Source organism: Schistocerca gregaria, chromosome 3 (assembly GCF_023897955.1).
Source record: "Schistocerca gregaria isolate iqSchGreg1 chromosome 3, iqSchGreg1.2, whole genome shotgun sequence".
In the NCBI taxonomy this organism is placed as follows: Eukaryota; Metazoa; Arthropoda; class Insecta; order Orthoptera; family Acrididae; genus Schistocerca; species Schistocerca gregaria.
Genome location: NC_064922.1, coordinates 461,462,789 through 461,480,008, shown reverse-complemented (window position 1 = coordinate 461,480,008; position 17,220 = coordinate 461,462,789). Strand labels below are relative to the sequence as shown.

The 17,220-nt window shown below is 43.4% G+C and overlaps 1 protein-coding gene across 1 annotated transcript in view; it reads right to left on the bottom strand.

Annotated features, from left to right (window-relative positions):
* The window catches only part of LOC126355421 (cytochrome P450 4C1-like), a 183,665-nt gene that overhangs the window by 137,673 nt on the left and 28,772 nt on the right, over positions 1–17,220 (bottom strand). The window contains exon 2 of the mRNA XM_050005724.1: positions 15,037–15,238. Within this exon, the coding sequence (XP_049861681.1) occupies positions 15,037–15,238 (202 nt within the window). The remainder of the gene's footprint in view (positions 1–15,036; positions 15,239–17,220) is intronic.

Here is a 17,220-nt window from a genome sequence, read left to right as displayed (position 1 = left end):
GCCCTCACCTTGGAGACCCGCAAAGATTTACCCAGTGCCTCATTTTCTTACTCAAACCGTGTAAGGACTCCATCCTTATCCAATTTTTCAATCCCTCCCTCCACACTGACCTCCTCATGAAGATCAGCTGCATTACCTTTGGTCCTCATGCCACCCTTACACCGATCCTTATCACGTCCTCTCCTTGCCTGTCACAACCCCTCGCTGTCCACAAGCCCCCACCACCATGATTGTGAAACTCAGCCCCATGGCATCGGAGGCGGAGGTGTAGGCGGAAGTCAACAGCCAACCTGACCTCAAAATACGTCCTACCCACTATAACGACTCTGGACTCATCTTCACTATGCTCTCCTCCAATGACTACCTCCTCACCCAGGGAGCACGTATTTATAACTGCTGCCACACTGTTGACCGTATCCACTCCTCTCTCCAGTCCTACCAGTACAAAAGTGCCTGGTCTCTTATGAGCACCTTACGTCTGACTTCAGGAGTCCTCCCACCTGCCTCAACTGCAAAGCCTCTCATTTCCTCAAACAGTGTCCCAGCTTGTCTCCCCTCCTTCCTGCAACACATGTAATGAAGGCTAACGACCTATTCCTCTAAATTGAAGACAATAGATCAGACCATCTATCAGAACAATTTCTTCTGAACTCCTCCCACAGTGGAAGACATCATCCGGTTCCTTATCATTGTCCTGCAGAACATCCTCCCTTTTCAACACCCAAACATCCTTCAGCAGATCTCCCTCGCCAACTGTTCCATCTTCAGCCTGAACACATATACCACTTACTCTCATAAACAAGTCCATTTCGGCTTTAATATCCTGACCATACTGGTGTGAAACTTTCGCACCTCCCCTTCTCCCTCTTTCTCTCTCTCCATACTGGCATGTTGATAGTATCATCTCTTTTAGCAAAAAATTGGCTGCTTCCCTTCCAGCAAACTGCTCTGCATTCATACCCTGTCCCAGCACCAGGTTAACACCCTATTCCTTAATTAAGCCTTCCTCCACCCTTACCACATTGTCCACGCCTCTTCCTATGTCTTTCTCCATACTGATATCTGTCCCTTAGCGGCAGTTGGGGTCGCTTTTGGCCAACTTAACCGTTTCCCCATTCGGCCACAACCTCTGCTCAAAGATCCTACCAAACACCAGATCCTCGGCGTCCTTTTCCCCACCCTCACTGCGACCTGTACCACAATCTGTGTCCTTCCTGCTGCTCTCATCCCCCATGAGTTCCTCTCCCATATTGATGTCACCTTCTTCAACTATATGAATGCCCCCTCCCTCAGCATACATGCCCCATAAGTAACACAACGCCCCATGTCATTCTCGATTTCCAATCTCCTTGGGTGTATCACCACAGTACGTCTCGATGCCATTGGCAGTGAATACTTCCGAGTTGTCCTCACTAGCTCCTTTGCCCCTCGCCCTGCCCAAGCTCCCCGCTCTGTCGCCTCTCAGAAAGCAGTTCATGAATACTACATCCCGACTGGAATGCCTACCGGGAATCCGTCGATACCCAGATTAGAAGTCACCTCCAGCTCTTCCACCGTCCTGATGACATTGCTCAAGCCTCGTCCTTTTCCAGAAGAACATCTCTGGCACTAATGTGACTCATGTTCCCACCAAACTCATCCACCCCCACCGTCCTATACTTCCTCCAAAGGCCATACTCCTTCTCCCAGAATCCCAACGCGACTTCAGTTTCTTCATTCTCACTTGTGACCGATACACACTCCTCCACCACCAGTAATTGCAAAGCCGTGTTCAAAGCCTTCTCGCACGAAAGAAACGCAGCAACTGGCGCCATACATGCACACAACTCATTCCCTCCAAATACTAGTCTGCCTTCTATAGCGTTATCGTTAGTCATTCTGACTCGCATTGCCTACTCCTCCATGACAACCACTCCTTCGCCGACTAGCTCAGTTATGCTAACCATTTTGCTTACCTACTCTCTGAAGTCTTCTCTGCACTCAATGACCTTAACTCTTTTCACTCTCTCTTCCCTGATGCCACCTCAAGAAATGCCCTCACTCCTTCCTCACCACCCTTGCCACCATGTACAACACTATTCTCTCCACTGGCTTTTACCCTGACCTGTGGAAGACTTTCTGCAATCTTTTGTTCCTTAAATCTAACAAACATCCTTCCAACACGTCATCCTATCGCCCCATATGCCTCACCCTCACGTTCAGTAAGTTCTTCAAAACCATTTTCTCTTGCAGTATCCAACACCACCTAACTCAACACCACTTCTTCCCTCTTACCCAGTGTGGTTTCTAGCCCTCCTTTTCTGCTGATGAACAGCTCCCTAACCTTGCCCATCTCCTCTCCATCATACTTAACTCGTATCATTGTGCTATTTTTGTTTCCTTTGACTTCCAGAACACCTATGACCACATATGGCATTCTGGGCTGCTTTTCAAGCTCCAAACATGTGACCTTCATATCAATCTCGTTCGGCATCTTGCTTCTTTAATCTCCCACTGTCCTTCCTGTGTCACCATTTATAATTCCTGTATACTACAATTTTGCTCCAGGGCTCCATCCTTTCTCCTCTCCTGTATCCCTTTACACCACTAGTGTGCCCAAACCACCCCTAACTGTCCATCTACTTCAATATATTGATGACATCGCCTTCCTTGCTCTCTATCCTACCCTTCAATGATCCCAGCGATCCCTCCATACCCAACGCAACCACTTTACCATTTTATGCACCCATTGGTTCCTTTACATTAATCCATATAAAACCCAGGCAATCATTATTGGATGTACCACCCCCTCCTTCCAGCTCCATGATATCTACCTCACCATCCATGACAGCTCTATGCCACTTACCCCCAAACTGAAATATACTGGTCTCACCCTTGACCATCATTTCACCTGGACTCCTAGTCTCCCACTCTCCCTATAATCCAACACTAAACCCACTGTAGACTCCACATCATGAAAATCCTGTCTGGTCCGACATGGGCATTGCATCATTCCACAGTGTTTTATACCTATAAATTCTTGATCCATCCCATCCTTTTTTATGTGTGTCTTCTGGATATTTTCCCCTCATAAATTCGATAAAGCCCTTCAAATCCTGGAATGCCATACATTGTGTCTAGCTTTCTGTTCCTATCTCACATCCTCCATGACGATCCTCTATGACCTCGTCCCCTTCCCACATCTCCTTCTCCTCCTTGAACACATCCACACCTTCTACACCAACCGCCGCATTAGTCCCCCTCACCCTCCTGGTGTCTCCTTTCCTCTCTACTCCCCACCTGCAGCAGCGCCTTTACTGATGTGTCTCACCCTCTGTCCATTTCCTCACCCCCCTCTTCCCTCCCAAATGAACTTCCAACGTCTCCCCATCCATGACAATGTGCTTTAACCCTAGTATTTATCCTTTCTTCCAACTCTGGACCTTCTCTAACCTTCCCCCTTATCCCTTGAACTCCCTCTCCTTCGCCTCCCCCTCTGGTTGTCCTTTCAACCTACCCCCTGTCCTTATCACTTCTTCTTTCCAGGTCCTTGCGCACCCTCCTGGACTGCTCGAACCCCACCCTCCCAGTCTACTGCCCCTTTTTGTGCTACTAGCACCGCCCTCCAACCCCCTCCCACCCCCACTCTGCTGCTGACCCCCTTCTATCTTCCATCTGTCCCTACTCATCTGACCTACCCTCCCTTCAAAGGACTTTCCAATATAAATCCAATTACACTGTCGTATTTTGGTGTTTGCTATGTATGTGTAGTGAGTGTCATTGTCCCATGTCGCTCTCATTGCTGTGCACAACGTTTTAAATTGTGGTCTTCATGCTGCCGGTGTTGTGTGATGCGCCTGCAGCGTGTGTCAATTTAACTATATGTGGATTTTATGCTAATGTGCCTTGTGAAACTACCTCTTCTTGTTGTGTATTGTAACTCCCACTGCTGCCCTTCTCATATGTAAACTTCATCTTCCATCCCTTTATTGTATGTATGCACCGTTCTCCTGGTTGTTTTGTGTAGTCACTTGGGTGATGAGTGGCGAAATGTGCCACTCGCAGTCCACGCCTGACAACATGGGGCAGAATTAAATAACAACAAAGGAAAAGGAAACAGATCCGTCTATCTGTGGGTTTAGTGACATTATCTGCTGCACTTACAATTTTTAGTTTGTGCTGAAATTTTCAAGAGCATGAAATTTTTTCCTTGATTTTTTTATATATACATAGGTAGCTGTTGTCCTGTTAGGTTGAACGAATCTATACCTTTCTGCTTTGTCCTCACCCTCTGTCTCCCATTTGTGCCAGGTTCAATATCCCTTGACCTTACGTGCTATCTATGGTACTACCACAACACCCTTCCTGTCCTTTGGCTTAAAGTACAATGTTCCAATCAGAAAAACCCAGTATTCTATTCTTCCACACCATCACAGGACTACTTGCTTGCAGCAAATTCTTTGTTACGCTGATGTTACATTCGCCCTATCATGATGGCGACGACGTCAAGTATTGTCGTGCAATGGGCTTTTATAGTGGACACGTACATAATAATGTTTGTAGCCACTAGAGCCCAATCATCTTACCGAATGAACTACATTATAATGAGAGGGTTATTAAGCAAGAAATAACTCATGATTTGCGATAGCAGATATTTTGTTGGTACTTAGGCAATGGTAAACAGAAGGCATTACATCAGCTATAAAAAGCCATTAGTTCATTATTTACAGTATTTTTTGAAGAACTGTTTCTCTTTAACACGCTTACTTGCATATTTGATCCCTATCACCACGCAGCATTCACTGCCTCCTTCTACTTCTATTCCAATATTCAAGCACTTTGATCCACTGGCAGTTAAATTGTATGTGCAGTGAGTAGCTGTAGCGCACAGGAAGCTAGCAGTATCTTCACATCCAGAGTGTCCTTGCAGAATTGCTGGAATCACCCATGATTCAATGGGCGTTGCGTATATTGGGCTGTAGTACTGAACAACTCCATGCAGTTTGAAACCCGTGGTACACTTCTGTGAGTTGGTGCAGGTTGGATGTCTTCAACATCCTATAAATTGATTAGTGGTACAATGGCAGATCCCAATACTGCTCCAGCATGCTTGTAGGTCATTGCAATCTCGGCCAGTACAGAGAATTTGGAGTCCTCTCAGCCAGTAGCTGCCAATATGAGGCAAGGAAAACACCCAGAAGGAGCGAGAGGATGGTTTGCGATCTGTATTGTTGCAGGTTCGAATCCCAGATGGTCCTCACACAAAAGAATATCAATTTAGTTACTTAGTCAATCACTTTGATAGAGTTGGAGGGGGATAATCGAATAACAAAGTCGTGATCTGAAGCAGCCCAAGTTCAATGACGGAACACCAGAAGGGGAAGTGGCATGACAGGTTAATAGGAGGTACCTCAACTGAGCTATTTCCCACCGATTTCTTTTGATTAATTTCATTCATTAGTTAATTAATTATCAAAGGTGGTGCAGGATTCCTAGGATAAGGAAGACTGGGAATTGATCAGGCGGTGAGTGTGACAAAGAAAGTGCGGCAGAGACTCCTTCAAAAGCGCATATTGACAGGTGGGAGCTGGAAGGGGTATGTATTTCCCAGAGTGGAGGGTGGCAAGGAAATGTGCACTCATATTCAGGGCCACTTGGCCTTTTTGGAACACCAGTGATGTCATCAGAGTGTGGTGGTGGAATTATTTAGTTGTTTTGATATAAATTTGTTTTCAAAAGTGTGCTCTTACTGGCTTTACCCCATTACTCACAGTTGGTCAGGTTGTCTGGCTTAGGAACACAGTGAGCCATACGGCGCAATGGCCAGTAAAAGAGGCATGAAGTTTGATACTGCGCAGAATAAATGAATCATAAGGAAAACTAATTACAAATTTAAAACCCTCCCCTGGCTGTAATCACATACAATTCAGATCTAAAACGACAAAGCAAGGCAAACTCATAAGCAAGTGAACTACAGCAGTTGCAGAACAAAAATACTGAAAGAAGCAGCAAAGTCGGTTGGTAGAAATGGCAAACACGCAAATCACAATATGATTACCACTTAGGTGGCTAGACAGGCAAAGAGCTAATAACAATCAATGCCGATTTCCTGGAATCAGCTAGGCAGCTGTCCTTCAAAAATAGATACCTTTCCCATGGGTGTCCAAGGAATTCATGATATTGAAACTGATCTGATGAAAGCTAAAAGCCCGACTAAACCATAGCATGAGGCCCCCTTCCACGTTTACTCTTGAATTAAAAGTGGAGTATTGTAATATAATGTCTAATCAGTCCTGCAACACAGATTCATAAGCACACTTAAACACTATTCGAAAAAATACACAAAGAATTTAAAGACATTAGCTGGCATTGAGCAATGATTTCTATCAACAGGGCAAATTGAAAATTTGTGTCAGATCGGAATTCGAACCTGGTTCTCGAGCTTACTAAGGAGATGCGCCGATCACTACGTCATCCAGACCCAGTGGTCACTACAACTTCACTAGCAAACCCCCATGATAGACCGAAATTTGAAACTATTACCGCACACAACTAATGTAGTGCAACTGCCCATTAACCTCATTACTCGCGGCATCTCACCGATTCCTGGAAGAGTCTGAGTTTGGTGCACATCTGTACTGTAGGTATCACTGGCCGACAACGCCGTAATTGTAATAAAATATAAAACAACAATAAATAAAACAAGGCTAGCAAGCAAGGAGTAATACGTCACACAACAAACATACTCATAAGTTTTAACACTAAACACGGTCTTGCGTACACAGCCAACCATGCTCCATTACCCATCAACGTGGTAAGGAAAATCAAAAACCCAATTACAATCCATGTTCACGACAAGACGCGAGTATGTGTCCAGAAAATCAGTTAACAATAACCTGGCAGCACCTTCGCTCACAACAGAATATCCGAGGAATGAACGCACAAACCAGCTAGATATGAAACGATTCATAATGCAGTGACTGTTACGTCAGTTAAGTTGAAAATTACACTGGTGTCCAAAATTAAAGCATCAAACCGCTGATTTCCCATCCTGTGTCGCGTACACGATGTAATCATATAAAATGTCAGCAGATGTCTGGACGGTAGTGTTCTGCACGGAAGATGGCATTGTGGTTAACGGAAAACCACGCCAACGATGACATCAGGGCACCTATGAAACTAGTTAGTGTTGGGCAGATATTATCACCCCACAACCGCTGTGTACACTGTCACAGACGGTGTCGCACGGCATTATGGAGACCCTTACCCCAATCTCTGTGGTGCAAGGTCATAGGAAGAATGAAATCAGGACAGTTACAAACTGATGTGACTAGTTGGCTTAATCTGAGCCGTTCTATTGTTTCTCAGGTGTGGCAATAGTTTATAGAGACCGTAACTGTTGCTCGAAGACCAGCTCAGGGCCGACCATGTAAGATGTCAGTAAGGGATGTAATTTGGCTATAACGGCACGACAGGTACTGTTTTAGTACAGCACAGCAACAGGCATCTGACCGCGCAGCGTTCACTGCTTTAGTTACATCGAGGCAAACGGCATTCAGAAGGCTTCGGCCGTGTAGCCTTTATTGTCAAAGACCTGCTGCATGTGTACCTCTGACGCGAGTTCACAGAAGAGAACGTCTAGAGTGAGTCGTCATCATGCCACCTGGATGGTCGAGGAGTGGGCCAATGGATTTTTTCCACAGATGAGTATCGATTACGCCTGAAGAGCGATTCTTGAAGGATTCCCAAGTGAAGGGAACGTGGAACACGATACTGAGACCCAAAAACTTTGGAAAGAGACCGACATCGAGAAGGACATCTAATGGAGGGCACTGGAATTATGTTGACCAGCCAAACACGTATTCGTAAAATTGTATGGATGAATCGACAAGTTTAACTGCTATCAGTTTACCGTGACAAGTTCTTGGGACCTAATGTGCTGTTGTTGCGAGGACCTGTAGACCCAGTCTTCGTACTTATGGACGATAATGCTCGACCACATGGACCACAGGCAGTTGATGTTTCCTTGATTACGTAAGATATTGCACACATGGCGTGGCCTGCTCGCTCTCGCGATATGAATCCAACAGAGTATGTCTGGGAGCTACTATGGAGATGGGGTGCATCACGTCAGCATCCGCCAACCATTCTCCAAGACTTGCAAGTAGGTCTTCAGGACGAATGGGTGTTATTGCATCATCATGAGACTGATGGCATATTTCACAATATTTTCCATCCTTGGCAGGCCTGTGTTGCTGCCATAGGCTGTCAAATCCCATACTGTACACAGTAACTAGTTGTCGGAATGTGTGTGCAAATCAGTTAACTTGGAAGAAGCGAAGAACGTTTTTACATACCGTTATGAATGTTGTACTTGTTTAAGTTCTGTGTTCCGTGTATTGTACCTACTTTAGAGATGCCTGTTTATATTGTTTTGTGGGAAAATAAACGCAACCTTGCAAAATTTCCATCTGTTGCCTTAATTTTGGACACCATTGTATTATCCACTACAGAGAGGCTGCTCACTATAAAGTCCACAATATACACTCCTGGAAATTGAAATAAGAACACCGTGAATTCATTGTCCCAGGAAGGGGAAACTTTATTGACACATTCCTGGGGTCAGATACATCACATGATCACACTGAAAGAACCACAGGCACATGGGCACAGGCAACAGAGCTTGCACAATGTCGGCACTAGTACAGTGTATATCCACCTTTCGCAGCAATGCAGGCTGCTATTCTCCCATGGAGACGATCGTAGAGATGCTGGATGTAGTCCTGTGGAACGGCTTGCCATGCCATTTCCAACTGGCGCCTCAGTTGCACCAGCGTTCGTGCTGGACGTGCAGACCGCGTGAGACGACGCTTCATCCAGTCCCAAACATGCTCAACGGGGGACAGATCCGGAGATCTTGCTGGCCAGGGTAGTTGACTTACACCTTCTAGAGCACGTTGGGTGGCACGGGATACATGCGGACGTGCATTGTCCTGTTGGAACAGCAAGTTCCCTTGCCGGTCTAGGAATGGTAGAACGATGGGTTCGATGACGGTTTGGATGTACCGTGCACTATTCAGTGTCCCCTCGACGATCACCAGAGGTGTACGGCCAGTGTAGGAGATCGCTCCCCACACCATGATGCCGGGTGTTGGCCCTGTGTGCCTCGGTCGTATGCAGTCCTGATTGCGGCGCTCACCTGCACGGCGCCAAACACGCATACGACCATCATTGGCACCAAGGCAGAAGCGACTCTCATCGCTGAAGACGACACGTCTCCATTCGTCCCTCCATTCACGCCTGTCGCGACACCACTGGAGGCGGGTTGCACGATGTTGGGGCATGAGCAGAAGACGGCCTAACTGTGTGCGGGACCGTAGCCGCGCTTCATGGAGATGGTTGCGAATGGTCCTCGCCGATACCCCAGGAGAAACAGTGTCCCTAATTTGCTGGGAAGTGGCGGTGCGGTCCCCTACGGCACTGGGTAGGATCCTACGGTCTTGGCGTGCATCCGTGCGTCGCTGCGGTCCGGTAAGTGAGTGAAATGGAACAAAAAGCCGAACCAGAGATGTGATCTACAGTGTCCAAGTGATACTAGCCGTCACGACTTAGTACCGAAATATAAGAAAAACAAATATTAAAACACAGAACTTGCATCAACAATTCAAACGTATTTCCAAACTAAGTGCTATCAATATAGTCATATGATTAGTAATGTTAATGGAGAAACACAGATATTTACTGCTATTTTTACATGTCTCTGTTTCTTCTATTTTTAAATGTGCCTATTATTCTTATGGGTCAACACAAAATTTTAAAAGTGGTTTCATTGTTTTGTGTGTTCAGGTAATCCGCTAAAGGCTTCGCAGAGAATCTTATATGCGAACACAGAGTTAGTTATCAATGGACATCACTAACAATGCCTTACATCAGAGACTTCCAAGACGCTTTTTACTCCATCCTTGCAAAGGGTGAACAAGATGCATTCATTCTCAAACATCGTCGTGCTGGAACATCCAATCCTCAGAGGAATAAGAACGAAGAACTTAAAGGAAAATCCATCATTCTGAAACACAGTATTGTCAACCAATGCAGTAATGATCTGCACGTCTATCGTGAAAGGACCCTCGAAGTGTTGACCCCAGTAACAAATCATAGGTTCATAGACGTATACAAAAACTTCAAGAAAGATATTATCATGTACTACTAAAGCCCAAGTAGGAAATAATAAATAAATCAAATTTAGTTCACTTAGCCGGCCGAAGTGGCCGAGCGGTTCTAGGCGCTACAGTCTGAAACCGCGCGACTGCTACGGTTCGAATCCTGCCTTGGGCATGGATGCGTGTGATGTCCTTAGATTAGTTAGGTTTAAGTAGTTCTAAGTTCTAGGGGACTGATGACCTCTGAAGTTAAGTCCCATATTGCTCAGAGCCATTTGAGCTCTCTTAGAGGAGCTGTGAAAACCTTCATTTCCAGTCTGTGTACCTGTGAATCGCATTATCAAAAAGAAAAGAAAAACTCTTCTTCCTCTGCCAATAGACGTGATCCTCATTAAACTATGGAGAATGTTCAGTGTACAAGGAGACGATCAAGATCAAGTCCATCAAGTCCTTCACAGAAAAATTTTCTGCACATAGTTTAACATACGATTTTCTTATCCATGTGCGGATGAGTGTAGTAGACATACTGAACTGAGAAATAAGATATCAATGGAGGAAAATGAGATTGCAAGTGAAGACTGAAAATTAAACTGGAGCTACACGAAAAAAGTCGAAGGTTTCTTCCAGCATTTGCATATAAAACCAACAGACTGTTTCCACTTGAGTTTCGGCTGTAAAAAGGAACCTTGTTCTTCCTAAGGTAACAGACCAAATAGGTTACTACTCAAGGCGGATTTAGTGCTGCAACCTTCCAGTTGTTCAGGCTTGTCGAGTGAGTGTATAGACTCCACTACTGTATCAGTATATATCTGGACAGAAGGCAGGGAATCCTTGAATGAGATGGTTTCCATCGCATTCAGTGACTTCAAAGCATTGATTTCTCGGGCTATAACATCATCTGGCTGGTTGTGGATGGATCTGCAAGGCAAAACAAGAGTATCAATATGCTAACAATGTTGAACAAGTTCCTGGCTAGCTATAGACCAAAAAATATTGTAGAGATTGAAATAGTCTCTCCAGATACTGGCCACTCATTCCTACTTTCAGACAGAGTGTTCGGCTTAATAGAAAGACATCTCAGAAAAAATGGTACTATCATCAATAAAACTAACCATCACAATGTTTTTAAGAAGTATACAACTCTGGAACTGATCGGAAGAGATAAGGTATTCCAGGGTTGGAAAGAACAATCCAGGTGGCATATGAAGTTCCACTTCAAACTATCAGCATGAAAGCACATTATTTTTCAGAAAACGAAGAAAGGCAAAGTGGTGGTCAAAGAACGACTTGCTTACAACATAGATATGGGAACAGAGAAATCAATTTCGGAAGTCAACAGCAAGCAGGAAGGGATAAACTATCAGAACATTTCTATTGGTTTACCAATCAAGACAGAACAATTGTAGATGTTCATAGGCTGCTAGTCAGACATTTTGGAGAACATTCAAGAATATTCCCACTCTTGAGAGGTACAAAAATGTATTACAGAATCCACCTCGTGACTCTGTGTCTAATGATCGATGTGAACTTGAAGCGGAGCAGGATATTTTCGCAATGATCTCGTTTCAATGTCTATTTGAGATTAGATTCTAAGATATTTTAATGTAATTTTCAACTGTAGGTTAAAATTTTAAGTTCCTCGGACAATTATCTCATAATATAACAACTTTCATTGCAAGTCAAATCCTGTTAGTGAACAAAACATGGCAAACAACATTATAATGTAAATCGTATTCTGTATGTAGCACACAGATTACTGTAGTTTTCACGTTTCTTGAATAATATACTATGTGTGTTGGGAAAAATTTAAGAATGGGCTTGTAATTGTACAATGGCGGTCCTTATATGCTACTGTGATGCATCTCTTTCAAAATAGTCCCCTTCTGAGTGAACACACCGACTCCAACGGTGTTTCCACTTTTGGAAACATTCCTGGAATTTTTTTCCTGTAGTGTGTTAAGGACGGTCTCCGTATTTGCCTGGATATCTTCAATCGAGTCAAATGGCTTCCCTTTCAGTGAAACTTTCAGTTTGGGTAACAGGTAGAAGTCCGCAGGGGCCAAATCAGGGGAATACGGCGGTTGGGGAAGTACAGGAATTACATTCCCTTAGTTATTCATGTCTTGCTTGTTTTTTTTCTTGCTATTTTTAATGGATCCTTCATATACTGTTTTAGGAAAGCAGCTTTTAGATAATCACACAAGTTTATTTAGAAATAAACTGAATTTAACATTTGCATCAAGCCTGCCGCGGTGGTCGAGAAGTTCTAGGCGCTTCCGTCCGGAACCGCGCGACTGCTACGGTCGCAGGTGCGAATTCTGCCTCGGGCATGGATGTGTGTGATGTCCTTAGGTTAGTTAGGTTTAAGTAGCTCTATGTTCTAGGTGGCTGATGACCTCAGATGTTAACTCCAATAGTGCTCAGAGCGGTTTGAACCATTTGAACATTCGCCTCTCTTTCGACATATAGCTCACCGCATACCTTCCCACTTACCTTACTCTCCTCTGCTCAGTAATAAGCCTCACTGCTTTGTATGAACCTGCCTCCGGGTTGTAAGTTGCCTTACTGTTTATTCCATTGACTGTGTATTATGATCAGATAGTCTATCAGCAATATGGTACACATTAATTGTTTCAGCCTGTGCACTGTCTATAGATATGTTATTGATCAGAGTCCCACTATTTTGTTACACATGAGTTGGAAAATTTGCTGCTGAAATTAGATTGAAGTGCCAAAATGGAAATTCTTATTCATTTGTCCTGTCCATATCTTTTAAGAAATCCACACTCAAATATCCACAAAATGCTAACTATTTCGTCTGTACCTGCTAGGCAGGCATATCTTATCCTCCCCGTTATAGCGGCTACGGAAGGAAAGCAATCCCCTGTCAAGCGAATACCCTGCTGGCTATTTCTCTCCTTTAAGGCGTTCTTTCACTTTCCATAGTTGAGAATCAGAGCCCTGTTATTCGGGTAACCCTCCCAAAAGGTCCAGACTGTCCCCCTACATGGCATTTATTCCTCGTTTTGCAGGATGTCCACATCCTCAGAATTGGTTTGAAACATTCGGCTAAAGGCGTCACCCATGTTGTTATGTGTATCCCTTATATAGTGAACATTAGAACGTGAAGCTGATATATGCACTGGCCATCTGGGTGTTCCCCCCCCCCCCCCCCCCCCCCCCAAAGATTTTGCGGCCTAGCTAGCACACATGTTAAGGCCTTCTTGTAGGTTTCTAAGTGAAATGGCTAATGCCCATGAGAAAACTTGAATTGTTCCAATCCAAATAATACCGCTATACTTCTAATTTGTATACCAAATACTTGCTCTCCAGCACTGATAATGAGTCGGAGACGTATCCGATATGCTTCTTCTGTCCCTTCTTCCCTTGGAGGGAGATGGCCGGGACACCTCAACTGGAGGCGTCTCTTTTTAAATACGGTGCAGCTAGCAGAGGTGCACTGGTTAATGCCACCGTCATTTCATCTAAGGATGCCTGTTGAATCTCACCACACAATCTCACATGCAACTTCAATTAATATCTTGGTGGATTTGAGTTATTTGCCTACTGCAGCAAATACACCACACCCATTTCCCATTTGCCAATCGTTTCGATGTACACTTAAATTTTCCTCAAAAACCTCACTCCAATCAATTAGAGGTTTCAGCTAGCTTTCTGCACCTAGTATTACGTGAGCTTCATTGCTTTTCATGAGCACTTAAAACACTGGCAATTTGTCGCGAAAGCTTCGGCAGTTTACCATTAGAATTTTGAGACTCTCACCTGTGGGAAGCATTTCTTCCGATCTTACACTGATGCTTCAGGATTTCCTACTGCTATTTCTATCTGGATTGGAAGGAATATCGCCTAATCTAAACAAAAAAACACACACATTCAACTACCTGAGTCGCAACCTCTGACGTGTAGTGCAGACCTGACCTATTTAGGGAGACCCTACAGTTCTGAACCCAATGGGGCAAGGTCAGAAAGACGCAGCTTAGCTTGCCAAAGAACGTTCGAAGTCTCTGGTTGAGTCCTTCAACCTGACTCAAGAGCCAAAGGACCACGATCAGTTCCGCGGACAACGGTGCAAATTGTGAACCTTCTTCAAACTCTACGTGCAAGGCGGGTCTTCTCAACTTTCTCTGCCACTCGCTGGAATGACCCAAGAATGACTTCGGTGGCCAGATGACAGGCATAATTTGTTCCAACTTGTGCCACAATCTGAAGTTGGTTGTAAGCTGTTTCCTGAATGGCTTTCGGAATAGACTCACCAAAATGTTTAATGAGGCCCCCCAGGCATACACACTGAGTGCACCTGGTGTCCTTTGGTGTCCCTTATTGCCATTTCCCTGAGGGGTCCTATCATTCGCCGAACGTTTTTTGTGCCGATGATTAATAGACCCCAGCCCTTCAGACGCGTAAAAATATTTTAATAAAAAATGTTTATAATCTGTTGAGTGTTCTAGAAGGCGATAAAGCATTCTCCTGCATGTCAGTTTAACGACCAGTAACTAGAATTGCCACAGGAATATATCCTTAGACAATGTCATCATAGTGAAATTTTTTCTTTGGTGTGGCTTCTGTGGCAAATTTAATACCTCTATTAATTGATGCTTATTTAATCTATATTAAGGACAGTTTCTAATCATCTTTTAAAAGCTCTGTTACTTACCAAACATTATTTTATACCTTTTTTTAGGGAGGAAGACATCCAGTAAAGATTGAGCAAAAGAGAAGTGTGTAATAAGAAACAGAATGAATCGAAGAGATGGTTGGACCACACTTCCCATTAGTGTACCGTAGTAGAAAAGCTACATTTTTCACAGTTTATTTCTCTGGAAACAAAGGATGTTAGAAAAAAAACTCAAAGCTTTGATGCTAAAAACTAACGTACCTCGAAGTGAAACGCTGGTTCAAGCAGCTTCCTGTGTCTTTTCCATGTTTCTTTGTTGTTGGTGATCAGTCCATTGCCGATGAGAAACGGCACTGATTTCAAGATATACGGGTCACGTTGGTGTTCCTTACTGGTTATCAGTACTTTCTTAAGATCCTCTGGCTGCATCACCGCAATGACCAACTTCGGTCCCAAATATAACCTGAAAGCAGTAAAGAGCACATCACATTACCAAATGTGTCACTTTCGTTCAGTAAAACATTAGACTTTCCCGGGCATGTATACATCTTTCTTTCGAAAAAGTCATTTTTTTAAACTCATTCTACTTGAGCTAAGCTGCAGGAATGACGCCGCGATGACAGGTTTCTGTAGCTTATCGTTTATTGCTATTACTTTTCCGAATACTACTGTAAATTTCTTTTAATAACTGAATGAAAAATTCAGCATATTCTGGTTATGCGTTTGGTCAATTTTCTAATACGAACGAAATTTAAAAAAATGAACTATGTTTGTAGTAATGTGCTAAAAAATTATCATTGACGTGTATTCCTGAACACACTTTTGATATTATGCAAGAGTCTCACAAAGAAATGTGCGTAAGGTGCATTTGTATAAGTGCAGTATCCACATTAAGAAACATGATCCCGGACAGTTTCTGACCGCTGGGCTCAGCTGTTTCGCTTGGGTTACAGCGCGATATTGTAAACGTCTTTATTGCCACACCTCTTCATAGGTCTTTACGTGGCTACCGTTTTATCCTACAGGCGTCTGCACTTTGCCGTTGAAAGCTGCCAAAAACGCTGCCAGGGTCAGGGATTTCCTTGAGTTTAATGGAGTGGAGGACTGTCAGAAGTGAAGAATATATGTATTAAAATTTCATCCATGATGCGGCATTTTTTCTCGTAACACGATGTTTATATCGTCATATCTCCTGAACTATGTGGCCTACAGTGATACATTTGAACAGGTACATTCAGCGGAGTATGTGAATATTGCCAGCGGAATACGTTGCGAATAGAGTTAGAAACAAGGACATAATAAATTTAAACGTCATGCGTAATGTGGCACATTTTCACACATCTCAGTCTTTATGTCGTCATATATTTTAATCTCTGTCTCATATATTAATGTAACTCGGTAGATACATTCATCTGCATAGGTGAATAATGTCTGCAAATATGTAGTGAATAGATTTAATGGAAACGAAGTAATAGATTTAAATGTCATGCACAATGCGGTGGTTTCCACGCATCTCTGTATTTAGATGTCATATCTCTGGAACTACGGTAGATAGGTTGTTTTTGCCTGACAGCGATAGGTGCTTGATGGTATGAGGTGTGTGCATCAAATTTTATTTATATCTGTGCAGTGGCTTACAAAGAGATGCGGATCACACACACACACCAACACACACACACACACACACACACACACACACACACACACAGAGAGAGAGAGAGAGAGAGAGAGAGAGAGAGAGATACACAGATATATTGGACCACATTTATAATACTTGTATATTTGGAGCAATCGCCATTTAGAGAATATATTACACCCTCATGTCCTTTTACGTTGTACGACCAACACAGATTGGGTACACTCTCTAATATGTGCATATATCAGTGTAATTTGTAGTCGTTCTGTGAATAGAAATACTAAAATAAATTTACAGGTGCCAGCGGAAGAGTTTTGTACATATACACACATTGTACAGATTCATATTCATATACATACATGCACAGGCATATCGATGATAAACGTATTTCTAAACACCTACATCTACACATACATATGTGTGTGTGTGTGTGTGTGTGTGTGTGTACATACAATTAAATACATAGATACATATGTACGCATGTAGTGGGGGCCCATTAGGGATGCTCATTATTCAGGAATAATATGGAGCGATCAGTTGAACAAAAAAGACTTCATATGGACATAGGCCCTGTTGCGAATGGTTTCTGGAACACACTTAATGTACATTTTTATTTATTTTCAGCATTGTCTAATGAATTGTCAGGTTTACACAAACACACACATACAACAGTTAGTAAACGTTATAACAAGTCTTTTACAAAGTATAAACAATAAACATGTATTTTTAACACATTCACCTATAAACATTATCGTACTCGTTACATCACATGTATTTTGCAGTTCACAATAAAGCGATGAAGTAGTTCA